General features: G+C 41.4%; 1 protein-coding gene across 1 annotated transcript in view; it reads left to right on the top strand.

The window, feature by feature from the left end:
* The window catches only part of SEL1L3 (SEL1L family member 3), a 66776-nt gene that overhangs the window by 14893 nt on the left and 24659 nt on the right, over positions 1-27224 (top strand). Inside the window, exons 4-17 of the mRNA XM_006138169.5 lie at positions 936-1057; positions 1566-1681; positions 4063-4118; positions 4817-4949; positions 11757-11889; positions 14187-14333; positions 15314-15525; positions 17901-18080; positions 19861-19980; positions 20562-20702; positions 22416-22478; positions 23241-23417; positions 25542-25669; positions 26903-26986. Coding sequence (XP_006138231.2) covers positions 936-1057; positions 1566-1681; positions 4063-4118; positions 4817-4949; positions 11757-11889; positions 14187-14333; positions 15314-15525; positions 17901-18080; positions 19861-19980; positions 20562-20702; positions 22416-22478; positions 23241-23417; positions 25542-25669; positions 26903-26986 — 1812 coding nt within the window. The remainder of the gene's footprint in view (positions 1-935; positions 1058-1565; positions 1682-4062; positions 4119-4816; positions 4950-11756; positions 11890-14186; positions 14334-15313; positions 15526-17900; positions 18081-19860; positions 19981-20561; positions 20703-22415; positions 22479-23240; positions 23418-25541; positions 25670-26902; positions 26987-27224) is intronic.

Here is a 27224-nt window from a genome sequence, read left to right as displayed (position 1 = left end):
AATGAAACTCTGGTGAGACTGGGGAAAGGAGGCAGGAGAGGGGAGAAAAGAGGGTGGGAGAGGGAAACCTGGGAGGAGGGAGCTGGAAGGAGGAATCAAGGGGAAGAAGGGAGAAGTGAAGCTCAGGGCTCAGGGTTGGGGATCTCGCTGGACCCACTTGATTTTCATGCAAACCTGCTCCTGGGTTTGCATGTGGCCTTTGGTGGCCAGGCTGGCAGCTATCCTGCCTTAGACGGTCGTGTTCCTCTGTCTAGCCCAGAGATCATGGGTGTTGGGGGCATCCCCCCCACAAACCTGAATAAGGACCACGATCTCCACTTTGGACCAGGAAGGCACCCGCCTTCTCTGGGCCTTGGCAGGCTCCTGGGAGCTGGCAGACTGCTCCTGGGGAGTGGTGGAGGGCTGGCTGCCAGTGGCTTGTTGGCTCATGTTTTGGGGCCATTGGGTTGGGTCAGTGACTGCTGGCTCCGGGCTGGCAGGCTTGGAGCTGGCACAGGCACTGTGGCCAGAGTCAACCCCTTTAAGGGCTCCGGGAAGGTGGGAGGGAGAGGAGCGTTCTTGGTTGAGACTGAAGTGGCCACCAGGGCACCCTAGGAAGGCTGGAGACCCCCTATTTCGATATGTGTCTACGCAGCACTTATTTTGAAATAGCTATTTCGAATTTGGCGTTATTCCTCATAGAATGAGGTTTACCAAATTTGAAATAAGCGCTCGGCTATTTCAAATTAATTTCGAAATAGCGGTTTGGCTGTGTAGATGCTAGTAAAGTTATTTCGAAATAACAGCTGTTACTTTGAAATAACTTTGCTGTGTAGACATACCCTAAAGTGCTACCAGACCATTTGTTGTTTTTTTCTTAAAAAAATGTAGAATGTAAAAATCAATATGATCCATCTCCTCAGAGTGGGTTGTTTGTTTCTTTTGTACTTATGCAGGTTCACTATTTCAGTTTGGCTTTATTTACTCAATCACTGCGAAAAGAATCTGTGTGGAATATTCTACTTTATTGACCCAGAAGAAATGTATAGTACTCCTGCTGTATTTCTGAATGAAGAAGGTAATAATAGTATAAGGCTTTATAGAGTTACCTTACCGTCCCTGTCCCATAACAAAGAATGACATTTACAAACAGTTTTTTCATGTCTATTGTGCTAAACTCATGTCTGGCAGAATGCTTCATTTTGGCCCTGTGTGTTTGAAAACAAAAAATATCCAATGTATAACAGAATTTCAATAATCCTTACATCAAGCCTGCTTTAATTGAGCTATAGTTTATTTTTAAATAAAAGTATCAGTCCCATGTTATGCAGAGCATCAAACTCACTCTCTCTCTCTCTCTCTCTGGTGGCTTCAGACTAGATGATCGTAATACTCCATTCTGATGTTAAAATCTTGAATTCTGTTAATCTGATTTCTGTGATTCTTAGTAGTACAGTCAATTTATCACTGCATTGCTTTACAGGACAGGGTTATTGTGAATGACATTTAGGAAGCTAGCCTTAGCTTTAATATTTTTGTGTTTTTATACTCATTTCCTTGTTTTCATTTGTTGCTGTGTTTGTCAGGTTATGTTCATATACAGATGCATCTGGTCAAAGGAGAAGACCTTGCTGTGAAAACTAGCTTCAGCCTTTCTCTGAAACAGTGGTTTCGACTAGATCTCTCTTTTAATGGAGGACAGGTATGTCTGATGTCACACTGCCATCTTATAGCTGATGACGAGGGTACTACTCTCGGGGTTGGCAGAGGGCTATTTATATTTGGTTATTCTACCACTATCCCCTTTTACAGAATGGTCAAATAGAGGTTATATGATTTGCACATATTCTCACAGCAAAAGAATGAGAGATCTGAGATTTGAAAATAGGTGGTGGTGATTTAGAAGCCAATGTTTATCACACAAACCACACACCTTAGTAGTCATTGCTAGCTCTAGTGTAGCTGTGGCTGGTGCTAGAAAAGAGAAAGTTTTCCAGTGCAATGAAGGACTGGTTTCTGTGTTTGTTTTTCCATCTATTAAGTACACTTTTCACCTTCTCTTCCTCCAGCTCCTGTATCTTTCAATATTCTAAAAGTTACCCTTACCAAAAGCAAATCTCCCAGCATCTTTCACTCCTATAGAACTAAATAGTCATACCCCCTATTCAGTTTCCTAAGCTTTGCATTCATTTAGAGAACCAGTAGAGTACTGTTGTGAGGTCACATTACAAAATCCACTGCCCTTAGATGAAATTCAAATTTTACAACCTTATAACGTTAACAAACCACAGTCAGTTTACGCCAGCTCACTAAAAGGCACATCTAGGTCACTCTCCCTGCCCCACTTCTAATCTCTATAATAAACCACTAAAACACAAGAACTCTTCAAAATGTTTGTATCTTTTAAATATGTACATTTATTCTCTTTATTCCTGAAAACGGCTGAATTGGTTTCACTCAAAGTTTAAAAAAAAAAACCAAATTCATGGATTAAAAGAACTCCACCGTCCAGTTTAGCTCCAAAAGTAAAAACATTGACAAAACTGAAAATTACACTTTAAATGAAAATAGTTGTACAACCTTAACTCCAGGCATCTGTCTATAAATATATAAATGGGGAAGGCCAAGGTTTTACAAAGCTGCCTGATTTTTTTTCAAAGAAATAAAATAGAAATGTACATTTATTTTTAATTTAAATGACTACCTCATTTTAACATGTGTTTTGTCTTCCTTTCTACTATTTAAATAGGAAATTAAAAAAAATGTTTTGCTGAATAATTTTAGGTGTTTTTGTTTTAGCTTGCTTAAATTGTGCTGTGTAATTTTGGCCTTCACTCCTCGAAGCAGGAGTGGATTTGGCCAGAAGCCCAGTTCAAGGTGCAAATGTGAATGTTATTGTCAATATTAACATTAGGTGAATAAGTCATTTCCTGTTGAAGAGGATTGCATATTGTCACTTGGATGGCTATCTCAAGATATTATTCTGCACTCTTAGGGCTGAGTTAGTTAACATAGATTTGAAGTAAAATTTGATGCTTCTCTCTATGAGTTGATATGAAGGGAGCATAAAAAGGTTCATCAAAGCTCCTGAAACTATGGCCTTGTCTATACTACTGCGGGCTGTTGCCCTAATTTACACAACTTCAGCTACATGAACAATGTAGCTAAAGTCAACATACTTAGGTCTTCTTACTGCGGTATGTTTATACTCTTCTTGTTTTGCTGGAGTACCGGAGTCAATGGGAGAGTACTCCGTAGTGGATTTATTGCATCTGTACTAGACATGATAAATTGACATCCTCCCCCCACTGAATTGATTGCTGCCTGTCAGTACAGCGGGTAGTAAAAGACATACCCTATGGAAAGACAGGAGCAACAAAGTCAGATGAGGAGGACAGTCCAGAGCTTAGAGTGATAACCTGGAACTTAGAAGATTCAGGCTTCATTCCCTGCTCTGCCAGAGTCAAGTTGCTTAGTCTGGCTGTGCTTCAGTTGCTCATCTTTAACAATAGCCCCTATCTCAGGGTATGTCTACACTACCCTCCTAGTTCGAACTAGCGGGGTAATGTAGGCATACCGCACTTGCAAATGAAGCCCGGGATTTGAATTTCCCGGGCTTCATTTGCATAAGCGGGGAGCCGCCATTTTTAAATCCCCACTGGTTCGAACCCCGTGTAGCGCGGCTACACGGGGCTCGAACTAGGTAGTTCGGACTAGAGGGATGTTGGGAGGGTAAATGCATACTGTGTGAGGCACTCAGATATTACAGCAGTGGGAGTCCAATATGTACCTAAGATGGATGGAAGCAGCATGGCCTGGTCTAGCCCTGCAGAAGTCTCCACAGGACCACTACAAGGCTGGGAGCAACTTCTCTACAAGGCACACCTCTACACTCCCCTCCAAGACAGGTGTTTTTGAAAATCCCATCAGGCTATTTGACTGTGTCCTTCTTAAAATATCAAAAGATGAAACAGGATGCAAATTACAAAACTAAAAGCTAATGTATATCGAGTTATATTATGGCAGTTAGCCTGCAATACTTAGTCTATCACAACTAATATTTAATATTTTCCATTCCTTTAGATAGAAGTAACCTGTTCTGGGAAGAATATGAAAAGTTACCAGCATCAGTCTTTTAAGTAAGAGTAATTTTACCCTTTGCATAATAATGAGATCGGTTTTTGGTTGTGGAGCGGAGCTATGGCAGGAGAGAGGGGTGTAACTGAATCCAAAACTGCTTTTCCAAATATTTATACCCTACCTCTCTGACACTGTTCATCTGCTCACTCATGACACAACAATAATCATAGGGCGACATTATATTACCTGTACACATGTTAAATACATCATGAGTAATCTTTCTGAAGTTAATGAGACTATTTGAGATGTAAGTTACTGCTCAGCATAAGTATAGGTATTGCAGTCTGGTTCATGGGTTCTGATCAAAAACCACTTAAACTAATACAGTAAAATTTACTTCAGTGAGCTTTGAATCAGGCTCTTAAGGTGAAACCTTGGCCCCACTGAAATCAATGGCAAAACTGCCATTGACTTAAAGGAGCCAGGATTTCACTGGTAAGGTCCAGATCTGTTCCTCTTAAGTAGAGGACAAAATTTCCTTCAGCTTCAGGGGCATGAGGACCATGTCTCTAGTATCCACAGTCGGGGTAGCTCCTTCATTTGTGCTGTTCCAAAGAGAGAGTTAAAAGATAGGGAACAGAAGTAGATGTTGGGGATGAATTTAAAGTAGTCTCTTCCAAACTACGACAGGGTTATTGTTTGCTTTATGATACCTTCAAATTCACAGAGTACTGTATTGATCTGTCTTGCTTTCTAGTTTTAGAGAAGATTTCTATTATGATGACACGGCTGGATACTTTGTCCTTGGAGGCAGTGGGTACGCACCTGGCATTGAAGGGTTCTTTGGACCCATGAAATACTACCGTCTCAATATTCTGGAAGGAAAACAGGTACATGTAGTTTGCATGTGTCAAAGTATTGAGGCCAAGTTCAGCCATCATGTCATTTACGGAGTTTCCACTGATGTCACAGAGTTCTGAGTAAAGACTGATGACAAGATCAGACCCTTACGGAAGCAACAGCAAACATAACCTGTCACTAACAGGTTGAATTTGAGTGTTGAATTTGTTGAATTTAAGAGTTTCATCAATATGTGATCATGGGTTCTGTTAAGATCTAGTTACTTTAGATGCCTACAATATGTGTATACCTGCTAATAGATTTTAAGTGTCTTGATATTTTAAAAAATGCGGAGTGCTCTTTAGTTATAGCTGACATGATATTGAACACAAGGGATGAAATTCTGCCTTCCTTAAAATTTTAATAGCAAACGTCCTATTGATTGCAGCCCATTGCCCATTGCATCCTGATCTACACTGACTGCTCAGTATGGTCTGGTATGATCTGCATCATGCCATCTGACTCAAAACAAGTGCAAAAAGCATGATATAGTTTTGTTGTAAATAGTCCTTCTTCAAGTGCTTGCATGTGTCCATTCCAGTGGCATGTGCACTCACTCTGAGAACAGCTGCCAGAAAGTTTTCCCTCAAGGTTTGTGTTCATTCAATTCTGGTGTTCCCTGGAGTCGTGCACTCATAGCATCGGTATAAAGAGTCCCACCAACCCACAGCCCCTTCGGTTCCTTTTTACTGCCCATGACAGTCACTGAAACTACCTTGTCCTTGCAATCTATTTCTGTTATTAGATCACTAAGCAGAGTTTTGCTAACCTGAGTTAGTCTCTGTCTGGTGCCAGGCATGTCTTGGTCTCTGAGCTTTTAGCATCTGCTTGTGAGTGACTGCCATTCCAACCATCTTAAACACTTGTAGGAAGCTCACATGAGGGAATGATATAAGACCTGTAAAGAATTTAGGCCTCACACCAAAGAGGATAGAGACACCAGACCAGAAATTTATCCTCATGCAGGCAGCACTAAGACATCTCTTGGAGCTGGGTCACTTGGACTTAACACTGAGCACATCAGCCTCAGTAAGGTGAGCTCCAGCTACTGTTCTGCACTCTCAGTGCTGTTCTTCATCACCGGTAATAGATGGTCCTTCCACTTCTTGAGAGCCTCATCCCTGTACACCATCTGCAGTGCTAAAAAAAGTGCTCTTGCAAGAGAACCTTGCCACTGTTCACTATTCCCAGTGCCAAGGAAGAAACAGAAGATTGATAGACTCTTGGGGCAGGGAGAGTAGAGTGTGACTGACATTGTGCCATTCTGTGGCTCCAATAGCCCATGAAGCAACGTTGACTCTGGCCTCAGAGCAGGTACCACTATGTACTCAGCAACATCAGAGAGCCCCCATGACAGACTTACTTCCTCTGTTGGTACTGGCATCTCTGGCGAGGCAGGAGTTGACAGCAGCAGTACTGGCTGGAAGGTCCTCTATGACATGTAGGCCTCAGGTGCCTTTTAAAGGGAATAGTGATGGTCCATCCTCCCTCTCAGCAATGGTCACTGGCACCTGTCAGCTCTGTATCTCCCTGGTCTCAGAGAAAGGAGTCTTTAGAGCCAGACTTAGGAGGCAGAGTCATGTGTATCTGAACAAAGCCATCACCATCATTCCAGTTGTCATTATTGTCCCATGGACCCAGGCCATGGCATCCCACCCATGATGTGGCCACTGGAGTGGTGGCAGATGCCAGAACAGTGGCCATTATGGAACCACTGGCCTTTCCTATTGATGCAGGGGCCTCAGTCCAGATGTGATAGTCTGTGGCATCTGAGTCCAGAGCCACTACTATGGTACCAATCAGTGCAGGATCCAGGACCTATGCCTTGATACCAAGTACCAACATCTGGAGACCTATCCAGTGTTAAAGGTGAAGAACAATGCCCTCTACTGGTACAGATGTCTTCCTCCTCTTCTGATGAGGCAGTGATGGGAGGAGATAAAGCACCCTCTCAGGATGAATATAGGGTTCATTAGGAACTTGATAAGAAAGGCCCAAACCCTGGGGATCCAGATAGAGGAGGTCAGGGAGTTCTCCCATTCTTTGGCAGTTATTCTACTATCAACCCATCAAGAGTGATACTGTCTCTTAATGAAGCCGTTATGGACCTTGTCAAAGCATCGTGGCAAACCCCAGCTTCCATTTAGCGGACCGCAAGGAAAGCTGAAAAGAAGTACATCTTCCCAGATAAGGGTTATGAATTCCTATACACATATCCACAGCCCTGTCATTCCCATTCATTGGCTGTGTCAGGGGCTATAAGGGCCATGATTCAAAGCCAAAGATGCAAAAAAAAATTAGACTTTTTTAGCAGAAAGTCTATTTAATAGGTGGCCTTCAGCTTAGGATCATGAACCAATAAGCACTCCAGAGCAGATTTGGTTTTAATTCCTGGAACTTTGTGCTGATATTTATGGAGCTGTTACATGAGGAATCCAGACAAGGGTTTTTATCTCTCATGGAAGAAGACAAATCAGCCACAAAGGCATCCTTCAAACAGCCATGAATGCAATTGCAGCCTGATCTGTAGCCTCAGCAGTGGCAATGCACAAAAACTCATGGCTTCAGTCCTCACGCCTGCCACATGAGGTCCAACAGACTCTGATGGATCTTCATTTTGAGGGCATGCCACTCTTTTCCAAGGTGATGGACTCCAAGCTGCACAGCTTAAAGGATTCCAGGGACACCTGGAAGTCCCTAGCATTTTATACATCAGCAACCACAAAGAAAAATAAATAAACCTCAACCAGCCTCTCAATTCCTCACTCCACCTGCCCTGCAGGACTCTCCCAGGAAAGGGAGCAGGGGCTTTAGGAGAAGACTTCTTCAATCCTTGTGCACATCCATGCTGGCTCCTGCCCAGATGCTCTGGTGGGTCCAAGCAAGTCTTCTAATGGGTCACTTGGTGACAATGCACAAGCATAAAACTTGGATGCAACCTCTCCTGTATTTGTGGACAGTTGATCCCATTTCTATCAAGTCTGGGCCTTTATTACAGCAGACTGCTGGGTGCTAAGCATGATAACAGTGGGATATACCCTTCAATTCACTACTTCTCCTCCTCTCTCCCAACCCATGCTCTTCAGAGACCTTCTCAGGAGCATCTTCCAGCCAAATAAGTGCAGTCTCTGATAAGTGTGCAAACCATAGAAGAGATTCCACCAGAATTAAGGGGCCAAGCATTCCACTGATATTTCCTAATCCCAAAAGTCAGTGGTGGTCTCAGATACATGAAGAAGCTAAATGGCCACAAAGTCTCTTTGGTTTCACTCATTCCCTTTCTGGATCCAGGGGATTAGTATGCCTCCCCCCCCTTGATTTGAAGGATACTTACTTCCACATCTTGGCTTTTCTGGGATATAGGAGGTTCCTCAGGTTCCTTGTGAACCATGTGCACTACCAATTTGCAGTTCTCCCATTTGGCCTGTCAGCGACCCGTCAGATGGCAGTCACAGCTTTCCTGAGGTGGAAAGGGATTCAGGTCTCCCCTTACCTTGATGATTGGCTGGTCAGAAGTCAGACCAAGGGCCAGTTGGAGTCCTATATAAAGTGATTCCAGTCAGGATTCCAGCACTTAGGTCTGCTGGTAAACATGCAGAAATCACCCATTACAACAGTAAAAAGCTCCTTGAAGCCCCTGGCCCACATAGCCTCATGCACCTATGTGGTGCAGCATGTGAGACTTCAACTCAGACCTCTCCAGGTTCACCTGGCATCCTTATACTTGCCAAATTGATGCCATTTGGCTGCGGTTATCACAGTTCCATTAACGGTGATTGCCACCCTCAATTGGTGGCTAGACCATCTGGTGGTGCATGCAGAAGTCTCATTTTCAAGACCTCAGCCATTATTGTCTCTCATTACAGATGATTCAGTGATGGGCTGGGGTTATTACTTGGGTTCCCTCAGAACTCAGGGCCCTGGTCTTTAGGAGAGCTCTTGCTGCACGTCAATGTCAGGGAGTGCAGGTCAGTTTGTTTGGCTGACCAGGCGTCCCAGCCTCATGTCATAGGTAAGAACATGTCAGTTCTCACAAAAGACCATGACAGTGATATTTTGTATCAGACAGGCAAGGGGGGTGATGCTCTCACCCATGCTAGGAAGCATGTCACTTGTGAGAGCTTTCATAGCCCACTTTATCCACCTCGAGGCCTCTTACCTGTTGGGAATGCAGAACGAGCTAATGGATACCTCAGCAGATCCTTCTCCAACCACCACAAGTGGTCCATTTGTCCAGATGTCATGAAGACTATTTTCCAGAGGCGGGGAACTCCATAGAGGAATGTGTTAATGACAAGGCACAACAGGAAGTGTCTCCAGTTCTTTTCCCTCCTGTGTCACAGCACCATTTTTCTCATAGACACCTTTCTTCCTCCTTGGACAGAGAATCTTTTCTGAGAGTTTCTTCCCATTCAGATGGTCTTACTGAGAATCAGAAGGGACAGAGCACAAATAATCCTGATAGCCCCCTCCTTGACCCTGCCAGCATTGGTTTGCCACATTCCTAGAACACTCAGTGGCAATGCCAAACTCTATCCAGGCCTGCTCTCCCAGGACCAGAGCCACCTGTGTCACACAAGCCACAAGTCCCTTCATGTAACAGCCTAGGAGCTCCATGGCTGAACCCCACAGAGCTAACATGCTCAGAGCAGGTTTGCAAAGTCCCACTAAGGAACAGGAAGCTGTCCACCAGAGATACTTACATAGCAAAGTGGGAATGGTTTTCAGTCTGGTTTGTGCAGAAGAGTGTGTCACCTATGCCATCAGAAATACCATTTATTCTGGACTGTTTACTACACTGGAAGCAACAAGGTCTACTCATGCCATCTATTACAGTGCATCTGGTCACAATGTTATCTTTTCGCCAATGGCCCTTTCTGTGTTTTCAAACTGCATCTGTAATTGGTTTTTAGAGGCCTTGAGAGATTGTGCCCCCAGGTACATCAACCAGTCCCTCCCTGGGTCCTCAACCTGATATTATCAAAATTGACAAGACCCTCATTTGACCCACTGGCAATGAGCTCTCTGCTCTACCTCTCCTGGAAGTGACAGACAGGGCCGGGTCTGGGCACTGCTGAGGGCATCCACTCAGGGTGAATTGCTCAACTTCGGGGCTCCTTACAGCCACAAACTGGAGGCCCTTCCCAAATAGGCCACAAACCAGTCACACAGAGCACTTCAGCTGCCTACCTAGCCAGCCAGAAGCCTCATGAGCAAAACCCCTCTGACACCGCAGCTCTTCCTGTGCCCCAATCAGTCCCAGGCCTGCACACAGGTGAGGGGTTATAGAACCCAATCTCACCTACCCTGAACGGGTTCTTCCCGCTCTCAAGAAACCAGCCACAGTTCCCAGGTCAATTTACATTCTGGATCTTACCCACAAGACCACGCTGAGCCAATCCTTTAGAATCTAAAATCTAAAGGTTTATTACTAAAAGAAAGAAAAGCATGAGAATAAGTTTGTTAAAGGATAATATATTACATGCATCGAATCACCCAGTTCATGATACAGGCTCTTAGCAGAGATGCAATAAACTGCTATCTTAAAAGTCTCTGGTGTACATCCTGTGTCAGGATGGGTCCACGGTTCTTTCCGGCTCGTTATTCCCCGCAAGGCTGCATCTGGGATTCGGAACAAAAATGGAGACCAAAAAATGGAGGATGCCACATGGCACTTATATACCTCCTTGGTCTCTTCCAAGCTAGAGAATCACATGGTCAGCGGCCAGGCCTATGGCTTCATTCCCCAGGTGTGTCTTTGGCATTTAGAGATCTATTGTACCTGAATCCTCGCTCATCAGCATAGCCATTGAGCAAATCTTCCTGGCCCATCATTCTGCCTCAGACAGAGAATTTTCCAGCATCAATACAGAGGACATATTTATAACTCCACACACAGACAATATACAAGTATATGAATAGCATATACAGAATCAGTAGAAGGTAAGCCTTCATTTGACACCTCACATGGCCTCCTTTGTACCAACTTTTGGGGAAAATACCCCCCTTCTGGGTGCAGCCATGATCTGGCTGCTCCCCTTAAAATCCAGTAACATGACACCCCCATTTGACCCACTAACAATGAGCTCTCTGCTTTACCTGTTCTGGAAGTGACCTTTCTAGTGGCCATTATTTCTGCCAGAAGAGTCTCAGAGATCCGTGCCCTCATTTAAGAATCACAATACGTGGTATCCTTTAAGGTCTAATTGCTTCCTCATCCAGCTTTCCTCCCAAAGATAGTTTCACATCTCCATAGTAATCAGTATGTCTTCCCACTCATCTTCTATCCAAAACTGTATATCATCAGGGAACAGACAAGGCTCCACTCACTAGACATCAGATGTACATTTGCTTCCAGTGGACTAAGTGATTTCAGAAAACTATTCAACTACTCATAGGTGTTGCAGAGAAGAGGAAAGATCTTCCTGTCTCAGAACAGAGAGTTTCCCTAAAGATCATGTCCTGCATTCAGACATTTAAATTAAATTTAAATTAATGGAGATTGCCTATCTCCTAGAACTGAAGGCAGTGGACTTTCCAGGATGGGGAAGAGTTGGGAGAGACTATAAAATCGGTGGGCTGTAGTACTTTGCTCCAAGATTGTTTTTGGGGGGTTAGTGGGTGGAGTCTTGGGTGGTGGTGTCCTGTGATATACACCATGTCAGACTGGATGGATCTAGTGATCCTTTCAGACCTTAAATTCAGACTCTATGATATATTTTCCTAGAAAAATGCAGATATCCACAGCAATTGTCGTTACCAGCATTGCTATATAATGGTCATTTGCCTTTGTCTAGATTTCTAATCCTTTTTATGACAAAAAGATTATGGAACAGATTGAACTGTACTATGAGAGATGTGCAGACATCCAAGAGATAGTATCAGGGTATGGACACCTTGTAAAGCAAGGCCGAATGGCTCAAAAAGATTGTAAGTACTAAACTTCAGGATCCAAATATTAATATGTCTTGTTCTTGAATTCTCCCCTGCTTTGCTTTTATCAGACAGAGTGTGGATTGATGATGATTTTAATTAAAAAATATGAATTCCACCATGTAAGAAAAAAATAGTTTTTCTTCTCCATCTTGCTTGCTGAAAGGTAATACTGTGTTTCTCTGTTCTGGAAAGGTTTCTTTCCAATACAGTTAATTATTTTCTCCCGTAAGAAGAAACACAAATAAAATGAACAATAAAATTATTCCAGGTTAATAATGCTGCTGGAGAAGCCTCTGTTTACAGAGGGCAGGGCTGGCCACAAACAGAGGCTTCTCTGGCAACATCCCCTGACCTCGGTGGCCTGGGCTGCCCATGAACCCAAGCTGCTGTGGCAGCAGCCCCTGTGTGTTGGGGGTCCAAGCTCCTTACTGGGATCCCTCGCACACAAGTCCTGCTGGACTTGACACGAGCCAGGTCCAGAACCTACCCTCGCTGAAGCTCTGCAGTTTAAATGTAGTAGGAGCCAGGTTGCCTGCCCACCTGGCTCTTACAACATTTAAACTGCCGAGCCACAGCGGGGGCAGCTTCTGGAGGCTTCCTCAATTAGGGTATGTCTACACTAGCCCCCTAAACTAGGGAGGCTAATGTAGGCATTTGAAGTTGCAAATCAAGCCCAGGATTTAAATATCCGTGCTTGATTTGCATCTTCCCGGCCGGTCACCATTTTTGAAATTTACAAGTCTGGGACCCGGTAGGGAGCTGGTATTTTGAATTAAAACCCTAAATTGAACTACCTGTTATTCCTCCTGCAAGGAGGTTTAACAGGTAGTTCGATTTAGGGGCTTTAATTTGAAATACTGGGTCCCTGCCGTGTGTAGACACGGGCAGTTAGTCCGGTCTTGTAAAGTTCAAAAATGGTGATTGGCCAGGAAGATGCAAATCAAGCACGGGATATTTAAATCCTGGGCTTGATTTGCAACTTCAAATGCCTACATTAGCCTCCCTAGTTTGAAGTGGGGGGCTAGTGTAGACATACCCTTATTGACTAATCGAAATGTCAATAGAAATTATGTCGGCTACATGATTAGCTGATTACTCACTTGCTAACATCATCACTAGTCTTGAGTATTACATCAAATTCACAATGTTTTACAATATTAGAAAACAAGTAGCTGCAGCTGCATACACATTTTTAAAATTCCCAACAATTTTCATTATGCCAGAAGAACTGTTTAATAGTTACTCAATGTGAAACAGCCAAGAGGCAAAATTTATACCAAAGTATATATTCTGTTCCATAATGTTGGAGTAAAGTAAATCTAGCTGTATCTTTATTAATATTAATTATTATAGCATTCAAGAATATATATGGGACACCTGGAATACACAACATTATTGTGTGTCCTGCAAGACAATGGAAAAGGCTATCATAAATCATCTGTATTTTTTAAAAACTAGCTGTACCAAAATTTGCAGTTTTTCACTGTTTTCTGTCTCTTTCCTCTTCCCATCCTACATATCACTTTCTGATCCACCTTAGGAAAATCTTTTACATATAAGATGCTTCCAAAGACCTGTTAATTTATGAGATTGTTGTAGGGTGGTGCATCTCCCCCCCCTCTCGGGGGAGCTGCTAAGTTTCTGAGGCTCCTGAAATCACACCCCAACTCCACAGCATATAGTACTTCAGCCACTGTCGTAAACCTATAGCCTCCTCACTAGGGCAGTGCGGCCTAGCAGCTAGAGTCAATTACAAGCACCCTTCTCGCTGAGGCAGCGTGGCCTAGCAGCCAGAGTCTGCAGAAGCAGGTGCAGGCCTCATGGATTGGGAATTGAGAAGGGAGTAGGGGGACTCAGGCTCACCCTACTCCACCGGGTCCTAGCCCAGGGCCCTATCAGCGGTGGTATGGTCCACCACTAACTTGGTGGGGAATCCTTCTGCAACATGCCAAGTTCCTTGGAATCCAACCTCCTGCCCTGGGCTATTTCCTATCCATCTCTGCTGGCCTCTGTCCAGGGTCCTTCCAGATCCTCAGCAGTGTCTCTGGTGTCTCGCTGGCTGGTCTCCAGGTCTGGTCCCACTGGTGGTTTGACTTCAGGAGCCCTGACAATACTTTCTTCCTCTCTCCAGGCCTTTATTCCTGGGCTGCAGTCCAAGCATGCCCTGCAGGGCTGCGGGACAGGATTTCTTCAGCCATATGAGCCTGGTTAAACTTTGCTTCCACAGTGCATGACTGCTACACCGCATCACAGAGGTCAAATAGTTTCTTTGATTTTTTCATTTTGTTCAGGTATCCATGAAAACTATTATTCAGAGCTGTACTACAAATATGGGGATAAATCCAAATGTGATGCCTTTATCTGGGGAAAAGAGCTAAGGGAGAAATACCACAGCTTGTTCAAACTGCTGAGAGAAATGGATTTCAGTTCATCTGATGGTAATCATGCCTTTCTTTTGTCTTTCTGAAGTTACTATACAGTCTCCCTTAGAAGCTGGCACGCTTTGTCCTTTCCTCATGTTGCAGAGGGGTTTTTTTTTTCATATCACTTAACTTAAGGCAGGAAGGTCAAGCTTAACCTATAATTTGCACATATCCCATTGCAAATGAGGAATGCACACGACATAAAAGATGGAAACACAGGAACACATAGGGTTTGAGTGTCCTAAAGCAAAATGCAGGCAATTTTTAAAATGCTCAGTTATGGTCAGCTTTAGCCTCCATTATTCAAGTTGACTAATATCTTAGGGTGTGTCTAGACTACAGGGTTTTGTCGACAAAAGTGGACTTTTGTTGACAAAACTAAACCTGCATCTACACTACCGCTGAGTTCTGTCGACATAACATCGACAGAACTCAGCAGTTTTGTCGACGCTGGTAAACCTCATTTTACGAGGAATAACACCTTTTGTTGACAGAGTTCTGTCGACAGAAGACATTATTGTATCTAACCTGTCCTTTCCGTCTACACTGTCATGTCGACAAAGCAGCTTGCTTTGTCGACAGAACTGGATGTAGTCTAGACGCTCTTTGTCGACAGAAGCTTTGTCGACAGTATTTGTCGACAAAACTTCTGTTGACAAAAGCCTGTAGTCTAGACGTACCCTTACTGTTCAAACAAGTTCTATTAATTTAAACTGTGAAATTATCTGACTTACAGTCATGTTGTGGCCCGGTTATGATTTATCCTTATTCATGTTTGGTAGTGGCCCGGTTATGATTTATCCTTATTCATGTTTGGTAGTACCTTACTCTAAGAATTTCTTTGATTTCAGTGGTGCTGCTGAAGAGGAAGGTATTTTTGAGCATAAGGATAGCAGAATTTGTCCAATAAAAATAAATCACCGTTACACGGTTAGCATTTTGATTCAATCTGTTTTCACATGTAATAATTCTGCATCTTGTGGTGTATTTTTTAGCATCAGAAAACCAAAATGATACAGTTCTAGAAGTCGGCCAGAATATATTTGAGAAGGTGGCAAAAAGTCTTTCCAGAGCTGATGGGCTACACTACTTGAACTCCTCCGTCCCTTTTCTGATGGATTCTAGCTGCTGTGGATACCATAAAGCTTCCTTTTTCCTTGCAGTTATTTTTGAAACAGGACTTGCTGTGCCCATAGACCCTTTGCAGGTAATGTTATCAGTGTATCTGATCATCTCAGATGAAATTAATTCCTTCAAAAAATACAAGAAAGACATTTTGATGGTCTTCCCCAAATCTGGTCTCCTTCTCAGGGCATGGCCAATTGGCTTCCTTTACCTTGCACCTTTAATAGGTAGCTGGCCAAAGGTATTTCTGAATATACACTGAATATATATGCTAAGAGCAGTGGAACCTAATGGAGGAACTTCTCTGTCCTACTGCTAATGGGGAAATGGATTGATTGATCACTCCTAAAAGAGAGCAGCAAAGTGAACTGAGATGGAGGGACAGTCCTTCTAGGCCTCTGAAGAGACAGGATGAGGAGCTACTTTTCATCCATATTGAACTCCACATGGAAGTGCAGGCCAGCTTGCAGCCTTCAGAAATATAGACAGGAACAAGTTGATCTGCTAGCTCGCCCCTGCAACCTGTGATGAGAAAGTATCCTTGAGCTAATAGGGAGAGCAGGTCACAGTTATTCCCATCGAAAAGTCTAGGCACTGGGCAGGGCATAGTGATGGTCTCCTGGAGGAACAAGACTATATAGGACTAAAAGAAAAAAAGATCCTGGGGTCTGTTGTGCAAGAGCATAATATTGAGACTGGGAGGAAAGAGAAAACTCCCAAAAGTTTTAGAAAAGGATCTAAACTCCAAACTTTTTCAAATTAATCATAAGGGTCAGAATATCGTTGTAATTTCACAAGGTCAAACAGAAAGAAGTGAGGATCTGAGAAGAAGAAAGAGATATGTATGAAACTGGAGGCTGTTTTATAATGAACTTGGTGACAGCAATTTAACTATGAAATGGTACAAAATTATAAAATACACAAAGAATGTTGGGGTAGCCCAATGTCTCTGTAGAACTAGTCTCAGTGGGACAGTCATGTTAGTCTGTATCTGCAAAAAACAATGAGGAGTCCTGTGGCACCTTAAAGAGCAAGGCTACGTCTAGACTGCAATCCTCTTTCGAAAGAGGCTTTTTTGAAAGATACTTTCGAAAAAGCCTCTTTTGAAAAGGAGCATCTAGAGTACAACCAGTAGTTTCGAAAAAGCAAGCCACTTTTTCAAAAGAGAACTCCTAGGCAGTCTGGATGCTCTCTTTCGAAACAGCACAGTTTGCATTACATAGTGCCTTTTTTCGAAAGAGCACTTTCGAAAAAAGGCATTACTCCTCCTAAAACAAGGTTTTCTGCGATCGAAAAAACTGCCGTGTTCTTTCGATTTACTTTCGAAAGAACACGGCAGCAGTCTAGACGCAGGAGAAATTTTTTCTAAAAAAGGCCATTTTTTTCCGAAAAAACCCTGTGGTCCAGACACACCCCAAAAGATTTGTTTGGGCATAAGCATTTGTGGGTATAAACCACTTCATTAAATGCATCTGAGGAAGTGTTTTTTACCCACAAAAGCTTATGCCCAAATAAATTGGTTGGTCTTTAAGATGCCACAAGACTCCTTCTTGTTTCTGAAGAACTAGTCAGTATATCAGGAGGTGAAGTTAAAAGGTGCTCCCAAAACATTAATCTGAGGCAAAGTTTACCACTTTGTATTGAAGAAAGAGAAACTGAGACTTCGGTCTCATCTCGTCCAAACTACAAACATGCTCACTGCTAATTTCCTTTCTGGGTCCCCTTCAGATATTTAAAAAATGCTACCAATTGCTGATAACCTCAGCCACAGGTCATTAGTGCAGGCAGACCCTTACAGTAAGATTTTTTAAAAGTGCACCATTATGGCCTCAATCTCTTCTACAATGTTCAGTGATAAAACTCCCATTGACTTCAACAATAGTAGAGTTTTGAGAGTCTGCAAAAATCCTATCCCCTATTGTTCCAATTATAAACTGGTGCCTTTTGGTTCTCCCAGGATTAGCATCTGCACTATATAGGAAGGTTGTCTAGTGCAGTGTTTCTCAACCTTTTTTTGCTCATGGCCCCCTTCTGAGCCTCATGCATCATACGCTTGGCAGTTAAGTTAGGGTGGCCCCCTCAGAAACTTACTATGGCCCCCTAATGTTCTGGTTTTTTTCCATGTGGCCCCCTAGAAGTAAGGCGTGGCCCCCTGGGGAGCCATATGGCCCATGTTGAGAACCACTGGTCTAGTGTGGCAAGATGATGGGCAGTAATGCTCATGATGTATGTTCAGTAGAAATGTCATAGGGTTTCTTTTATCGCTTTCTTTATAAAAGAAATCCCAATTGCTTTTTGTTTGGGTGTTTCACCTGATACACCAATTATATCAGCCAATAATGCAGATGCACTTCACTCATTTTGTAAAGTCTGTGTGACCACATCACTATAGTTAATACTAGGCAAACTTGTTAGCTGTCCAACTAATTCTTGTATGTGTTTGTTGATTTTTCCCAGGGGCTCCTTTACAGTTTGGTTGGTGCTCAGGGGAGTGAGAGACTTTCTGTGATGAATCTTGGGTATAAACATTACAAAGGCATTAACAATTATCCATTAGACTTGGAATTATCATATGCCTATTATAGTGATATTGCACTAAAGACATCTTTTGATCAACATGCTATAAAAGGAGATCAGGTAAAAGAATTATAGGTATATTTGAATTTATTTGCCATTATAGCAGTTTATAATGCATTAATACTTATGTCTACTAAGCTTGTAACTTCAAAGTACTTTATCTAATCATCGCAACACCTCATGGAACAGTAAGTATTATTACCCCATTTCACAGATGGGGAAAACAAAGTCACAGAGAATGTGTTTTGATCACAACCCTAGGAAGTCAGTGTTAGAGCTGGGAAAGACCTAGTTTCTAATGTCATGCTTACTTCACTAGATCATGTTGATCTGTATTAAGGACTATTAAGTATCTATTCTTCTGTTTATTCTTTAAAACCCAGGCTTTATTAAATTCAGGGAAAAGGCCATGTATCTCTCCATATCTCTGACTTTTCCATAATCAAATATAAAATGTTTAGCTCTGTTTAATATCTATATGAAGACCTAAGTAAAATTATTTCACAACTTGCTTGTGAATAGAAACAATATAATTTTAGATTAACAATATTTAACAACCCTAAATAAGTGCTAGGATCTTGCTCTGAAAAAACACTTGGATACTATTGGCTGTTTAGGATTGTGATTTATAAAAGAAAGAAGGATAATGGAGGGATTTCAAATATTACAAAATCAGAACATACAAATTGCTAATTGAATTGTATTTACTTATAGGCCAATATGTAGAAATGTATGCAAGCATACCAGCGTCAGTTAAGGGTGTGATTTTGTTATTTTTATATAATTGGGCTTTTTTGCAACATAACTATTACTGGCAAAAGTCTTAGGGTAGCTGTGGCTATACTGGCAAAGGAATGCATTTACCAATGTATCTTATTTTGCTCAGGGAACTAGTATAAGTTACATTAGTAAAGACACTTATCTGCCAGTCTATACTAGGAGAATTTTGTCCATATAGCTATTTAAGTAAACCTTTTAGGATAGACTAGACTGTCTGCACTATCTCTTACTTCCAAACTATCCCATCTTTACCATCACCAGGGTTACCAAAGGTGGGAGCATTAGCGTAGACTAGCTGCCAGTGCTTTCACCACGTCAAATCAGTCTGTTCACCACCATGTCAAATCAGTGCGGCTCTAGACCAAGGGTTCTCAAACGTTTTCTTTTTGAGGCTCCTGCTATAAAAACTCCACAGCCCACCTGTGTTTTTCTGCAGTAGATTCAATCCAGGGCAGGCATTAGAGGGTAGCAAGCAGGGCAGTTGCCCCGGGCCACAAGCCAGAGGGGGCCCTGTTAAGTCAAGTTGGCTAGGCTTCAGCTTCAACGTCAGGATTCAGCATTATACCCTGAGCCCCCGTAACATGTAACACTCATCCTGCTGCCTGGCTTGGTTTAGTTTGGCAGACCCCAGGTAACCTGCTCATGACTGCCCAGAAGGTCCCAGACTCCTCATTGAGAACTGCTGATCTAGACAACATGATTGTAATGGTGCTAGTGGCTGCTGGCATTTTATCCATATTAATGCTACTTTTGCTCCCACTAGTGGAGCTGCACTGAATAGTGGCAATGGTGGAGAGCTTTAGAAAAATACATCTGGAGTAGATGGTGGTGGGTCTCTGTGCTATCTCTCAGGCCTGTAAGAGAACAGGAGGGCCTGAATGAATGGAAGAAAATGACAATGAGTTGGTTTCAGGATTAATAAACTGACCAGTGAAGAAAATATCACTGAAATCCTGGAACAGAGAAGGAATTATTCAAAATATCTGGAAACATCTAACATTTTCATTTAGGTGGGCAGATTTACTAAATTAATGTTTTCCTCTGTTCACTCTTTTTTCAGGCATTTGTAGAAACTATAAGACTAAGGGATGATGAACTATTAAAAGCCCAAACTAAAGAAAATGGTGATGTCTTTATGTGGTTAAAACATGAAGCAGCAAGAGGAGATGCAGCTGCACAGGTATGTCATCATTCTGCTGTGATAGGCAGGTTGGATTAAACAATACAATTGCTGGTAGTGCTGTCCCGTTGCTCCCTCCAACTTATTTCTTGTGTGATCTTTAGACTTTTCCAGTTCTTTAACCTGAGTAGGAAAATAACTAAAAAAGATGACACAAGGAAGAGAGAAGGGCACATTAGGGAACTTCATCTTGCATTTTCATTGCTTTACTTTGCTACAGCACTCCTTTTGATTCCCTTGGTGTGTATTCGACACTTGTTTTGTAGGTTACATGCAAGTAACCTACTGTGCCACCTGTTCACATTTTCTAGTGCATTTATTCCCCACTGAATTCAATCTAGAGACAGTAGTTGCATCTTCATATGTCAGATCTGAACTTGATCTATAATCTATACATGTTACTGATAGGAATTCCCCTTTGAAAATTACATAAGCAAGCTGCATTCAGAATACTTAACAGATTTAATTGTCTTCTTGATATATTTATAACCAGTGTAAATCTGTGAAAATAATCTGTCCCTATAACTCGAATTAGTTTAAATTTAAGATTTATTGTGATAGTTGCAATGTTTTGTTTTTAGCAACGATTGGCACAGATGCTTTTCTGGGGCCAACAAGGGGTGGCAAAAAATCCAGAAGCAGCAATAGAGTGGTACTCAAAGGGTGCACTGGAAACTGAAGATCCAATATTAATATATGATTATGCTATCATTTTATTCAAGGTAAGACATGCTTCCACTACAAGTTCCTTTCAAGCTTGTAGTTTGCTTTAGAGTATATATGCTTCAGAGTTGAAATAACTGAGAGAACTTTGTGCATTTTCTTCAGTGACATACTATGTGATCATCATAATACACTTAGGCTTAGGGTATGTCTACATAGCAAAAAAGATTTGTGTCAGCAAATCTCAGAGTCCAGGTTAACTGACTCAGGCTCACACTTCAGGGCCAAAAATAGCAATGTATAAGCAAATAGCTTTAGAGGGGAAATGCCGATGTTGGGTGGAAAACAGCAAGGAATAGTCATTTTCATTAATAGGTTGCATCTCATGCAATATTTAATTAAAAATCAAACCATTAATCTCTCAACAAAACATGAAAATATGACCACTGCAGAAATTCATTTCCCTAATCATATAACTGAAAAGTCTACTCAGAAAGCTAACAGTGTGTCCTACTACAATTCACTTGATTCAGGTTGCTAATATGGTAAGAACTACCCCCAAAATATCCTTCTTAAGTGCTATTATGAAGTAATGTGCAAAATGTATACAAGTCCAACTACAAATTCAGGCTGGGGCTGGAACTTGGGGTCTGTGATAAACCCCCATTGCTAGGTTTCAGAGCCCGCTCCACCCCATTCCTGAATGACTACATTGCTATTTTTAGCCCTGGAGTATGAGCCCAAGTCATTTGACCTTGGCTCTGAGACTTGCTGACTTGCTGTGTAGAACTACCCTTAGGCTGTATCTATACTAGCACTTTTGTTGGTTAGAGATTTAAAAAAACCCACACCCGATTGACATAAGTTTCACCAACAAAAGCACCAGTGTGGATAGAGCTGTGTTGGCGAATGGTGCTCTCCCGCTGCCAGAGTTACCAGGGGGGCAGAGAGCTTCCTCGGGTCCCCGGACAAGGTGGGGAGGCTTCGTGCCCTGGAAGGGGTGGGGCCTCAGGTGGAAGGGACAGGATTGGGAGCAGCCAGCCCTCAGCGCTGCCCGGACGGTGGCGCTGCCCCCCTCCCCAGCCATTCAGAGACTTTCAGAGTGACATTCTAGTGGCAATTTAAAGGGCCCCAGGTACTGGCCGCCGCTGCAGCCTTTCAGTGTGTGGACAGCCATAGTGAGCAAGACACAGTAGCTAGTTGCAGTTTGAATTTCATGTTGGTTACATTTTAAGAAAGTTTGTGACAGTAAGTGGTTTATAACAATGGAGAAGTAGCACTGAGAACTCCATTAGAAGTAAAAGGTTTCAAGGAGATTTCACTTACCATACTTTTCCAATTAGTAACATTATTTGAGCATGTGTTCAGGTGTATCAGATTAAGACACCCAGGCAAAATTATGAAAATTCACCAATCAGCCCAAGTACAAAAGCTGTTCATTATATTTTTTTTCAAAGTAAATGGCAGTTCTGAAGGGAAAAGGTATTTCACATGCCTATCAGAAGTTACTCACCCAGGTAAATTGGACAAATGGAATTTTCCAAGGTGTGGTTAAGATTAGGTTAAACTAGGATATTAAATGAACCGTACAAAGCCACACAGTTTCCTCCCTCCTTATTTGAACATTTTAAGATTTAGAAATAACAAAATATAATATTGAAATCTTAAATTTGCTTTTACAGTTATTAGCTGTGAATGTTTATTAGCATGCATGCCATGTTTCAAAATAATGATAATTTATCTATTCTTATTTTATTATGTTTGTTATTTAGGGTCAGGGTGTGAAAAAGAACACAATACTTGCTTTAGAACTGATGAAAAAAGCAGCATCCAAGGTAAAATATTTATAACTAGAACATTTATCTGGCGTTGCAAAAAAGGATCTGAGGATTATAGTGGATCACAAATTTAATGAGAGTCAGCAACGTGGTGCAGCTTCAAAAGAGGCTAACATCATTCTGAGTATATGAACAAGAATGCCATATGTAAGACACAAGAGGTCACTATGCTCAGCTGGAGTATTGTGTCCAATTGTGGACACAGACTATTGGAAAGATGGGGTCAAACTGGAGAAGGCCCAAAGGAGATCAATAAAATCTATAAAGGTTTAGAAAACCTCACCTATGAGGAAAAGTGAAAAAACTGGGTATATTTAGTCTTGAAAAAAGAAAAATGAGGGGCACCAGATTATGATCTTGAAATATGTTGAGGGATGTTATGAAGAGGACGGTGAACAATTTTTCTCCATAGGTAGTTAGGACAAGAAGTAATTAAATTAACCTGCATCAAAGGAGACTGAGGCTAGATATTAAGAAAAACTTTCTAACTACGAAGATAGTTAATCTTCCAAAGTTAGACAGGCTTTCACAGGAGGTTGTTCAGTCTCCATCATTGGAGGCTCATTCAACACGGAACCTTAGAGAAGAAAAGCAGAGAGAATAAGAGGAGCAGAACTCTGTCTAGATACCATGCGCCAAAAAGCTATACAGATTTCCTTTCCTGAGCTCCTGACACTAGAGAGCAAGTTGGCATCAGAAGATGACCGAAAGCATAGCTAAAACTGAGACGTGTGAGGACTTTTTTTTCTTTACCCACAGGGATTACATCAGGCAGTGAATGGTTTGGGATGGTATTACCATAATTTTAAAAAAGACTACATAAAAGCAGCAAAATACTGGTTGAAAGCTGAAGAAATGGGCAATCCAGATGCATCTTACAACCTGGGTGCCCTGCATTTAGATGGGATTTATCCAGGAGTGCCTGGCAGAAATCGAGTAAGTAAATAGTCAGTGATGTGATTTCTTATTACAGGGTCTGGTTTACAAATGTTGGTTTTATTCTTTAAGATGATGTATTTATTTATTGGGGAGATCATATTCTGCTACCTTTCTTACATGAAATCCCATTGAAGTGAGAGGCACTGCTTCTGGAGAATGGTGCTACTTGGCATAATGGGATCAAAGTCTGTTTCATTCCTACTGCAGATGTGTCTGCACTCCTCTGATCTGTGTAGTTCTATCTCAAGGATATCCTAGCCCTTTTAAGAGTGAAACACAAGTCTCATTAAAAATGTCATACAAAATATAATTTGCGGTACATTTTAAAAGTTGTTTTATAGCTTTTGAGGGCCAGATTCTGCCATCATTACTCCTGTATAATAGGTTTTTACTTCATGAGTAGCCACATTGACTTCCATGGTACTTGACATGAAGTACAGCACTATCCAGAGTGATTAAGGGCTGCAGAATCGGCCCTAGAACTTTAAACAGTTACACTGTAGTCATATCGAAGCTTCAATAAAACCGGCTACTTTTCTTCAAGACACATTTTAATTAAATTTCCTTTTCAAAGTCTGATTTGCAATTTTAATGCAAATTGTCTTTCTTAGCCTGGACCTAAGGACTTAATTTTTTATTTATCAAGAAAAAATAATATTTTATTTTCAACAGAGAATCCCATTACTCTTTTATGACCAGTCACATTGTTTATAGTTCCGAATGGTAAGATAAATGTTATCAAACCTCACGCTTTCAGGTCAAAAGGGGATGTCAAAAAATGCTGGCAAATGTGGTCTAGGAGTTGGTGAGTATGTTGAGTGCCTTAACCAGTGAGCATATATGCTGCAAACAGCAGTAAGAGCTATTCAGCAAATGGTGACAAGCATACTTCTCCTACCAGAAGACATAAATACATAGTACCAGGAGGCCCTCAACTTGTGACCACCCGAGTTCCGGCCCCTGCACTTACAACCATTTCTGTAAGTGCAAAAAGGGCTGAAAACCCTTGACTTAAGTCTTTGGCCTGCATTTATGACGGCGCATGGTGCCTATTGTAAATGAGGATTCGAGTTACAATGCCCCCTACTTGCGATGCTTCCCCCGGAACCAATCGCGTTGCAAGTCAGGGGCCTCCTGTAAACAATAATGGCATGCCCATAATAATACACTTCCAAGTTAATAACAGACCCTACAAAAACACCGTATGGTCCTGTATCCTTTCATTCACCAAAACCCTGAGAAAAGAGAGGAACTCCTATGTGCTGATGAAGCTAATATACACAGGCTCTGTTGGATAAAATGAGGGAGTTAGTTCCAAAGTCTTGGGCCGCTCACTAAAATACCAGGTCTCTATTTTACAGTAGAGGTTGTTAGTTGGAAGTTCCTGGATTAAAGAAATTGTTTACTTGTGTGTTGCTTTATTACAATTGCAGCATAAAACTAGTTGATTATGAGAATCGTATATTCTCCTATTTCCCCCTTATTCTGCTGTTCTGCTCTGTCCTGCTGAGCATCAATTACCTTATAAAAACTAGCTTTGTAAACTTGGGAATTGTGAGTCTGATACTGCAGCCCATATTCATTTGTGTAGTTAATGAAAGTCACTGGTACTACTTATATAGTAAGGGCTGCAGGACTGGACCCTGAGTTTTAGCCATTCATGCAAATGATTTCTCTGGCAACAAAAGGTCACCTAATTCACCACCAGTTGTAGCAACACTGGAAGCTGTAGTGTGAACAGGACTGCAGTGTTTTTACCGTTAACCCTGAATGTACTTGTACCTTACACTATTGCTATCTGGTGACTTATTGGTACCATTTTTGTCAGTGTCAACAAAGCCACACTGTATGGCCCCAGAAGCCAGATGCACATTTTATATATTCCTCTACCTGAGAAACATGCTACCACACTTTCAACTTCAAAGACATTTTTCCAGCCAAAACTGCTAAAGTGGTAGAAAAAATAAACTGATTTCCCTTATCTGTACAGGCAGCGATTAATCTGGCTTGTTCATTAATCAGGTTGCCATTATTTATTTATCTGTTTATTTTTAAATGAAGCACATATGGGGAAATAGTATTTCCCAAAGATGTTGTCATTTTTATCTTGTTTCCTTGCAGACACTAGCTGCTGAATACTTCTATAAAGCTGCTCAAGGTGGACACATAGAAGGGATCATACGATGTTCTCTGTATTATATCATAGGAAATATGGAAAACTTTCCTAGAGATCCAGAAAAAGCTGTAATGTAAGGAAACCTTTTTTTCATAAGAAAAATCTAATTTTGAAACTAATGATTATTCAGATCATGATAAGATCATTTCAGTTATGGAAGGTTCTCAATTCCTCATCTTAAAAAAGAGTGTTTTCATTCATAGCATTTTTCTTCTTGAGAAATCACTCCATTGCAATAACATTTGAATGTATGCATTTCTTATGTTTAGGAAATCGTTAAGCCTTCATTTCAGAGGTGCTGAACACCTGCAGCTATTTCCTGGAATTGCAGGTGTTTAGCATAGCTGAAAATAAAGTTGTTGCTGACCATTATTCCAGAAAGTCTTTTGGTTGATGAAACTGTTCACATGAAATTCATGACTATTGGTTTGTCAAAAGATATCTAATTCACAGTTTTTGTAAAAAGAGTTTGGTGGTTTCTTGGTACCTAGAACAACTGCATCATTTTCTCTAAAAAGAAAAAGGTAATTTTATCAGCAAAACTATAGGATCACGTGCTGTTTTTCATCTATCCAGAGAACTTCTGAGAATACTCATGGGAATTCCATGCAAAGATATGCACTAGTTCAACCAGAAGCTGTGGTCTTGATGCAAGCATTAGTGGGTGACATTATATGGTCTCTAATATACAGAAGGTCAGACTAGATGGTCTGATGGTCCCTTTTGGCTTTAAAAATCTTTGAATTAGTAGAAGTTGGATTACTTTATCACTTACGCCTGCATAGAGACCAACTTGTAATCAGTGTATAAATTACCACCTTTTGACATGCTGAATTTGACATAGAATTTTGTTTTGACACTGTACCAAAGTTTACATAGACTCATAGACTTTAAGGTCAGAAGGGACCATTATGATCATCTAGTCTGACCCTCTGCACAATGCAGGCCACAGAATCTCACCCACTACTCATCTATATCTCAGATATTGAAGTCCTCAAACAATGGTTTAAAGACCCCAAGATGCAGAGAATCCTCCCGCAAGTGACCCGTGCCCCATGCTACAGAAGAAGGCGAAAAAACATGAAATATGTTACAGAAATAAAATATTGTATTAGGACATTTCAACATTAATACTGCCTAAGAGACTAAATACATAGTAGAAATGTGTGCCTTTAGTGATAAAGAGACTAATCCTGCACTTGCTTAAGTCAAAGACAAATGTTTTATAGTTCTCAGTGAGAATAGTACTGGATTATGGTGTGTGAAATGTGTGTGTTTATTTATTGTCATGTTTCTTCTTTTGCAGCTGGGCAAAACATATCGCAGAAAAAAATGGCTACTTGGGACATGTAATCAGAAAAGCTCTCAATGCATATCTGGAATTGTCCTGGTAAGTTTGATCCGCACTGTCTGTGAAAACTAATTTGTTGTTATTACGTGTGTGATTTATTTTTATTAACTTTGTAGTAAAACAATATAACACCTCCCAACTTTAATGTGAAATTAGGATCTCCTTGAAGTCAATAACAAAATTTCTGTTTCCTTTAATGGAGCTGAGATTTTACCCAGTATGTCTGCCAGAAATGTGAATAAATACAACTGAAAAGAAATACACCAAAAATTAGGAC

The sequence above is a fragment of the Pelodiscus sinensis genome, chromosome 4 (genome assembly GCF_052426305.1).
Source record: "Pelodiscus sinensis isolate ZL-2025 chromosome 4, ASM5242630v1, whole genome shotgun sequence".
Classification (NCBI taxonomy): Eukaryota; Metazoa; Chordata; order Testudines; family Trionychidae; genus Pelodiscus; species Pelodiscus sinensis.
This window is presented reverse-complemented; position numbering and strand designations above follow the sequence as displayed.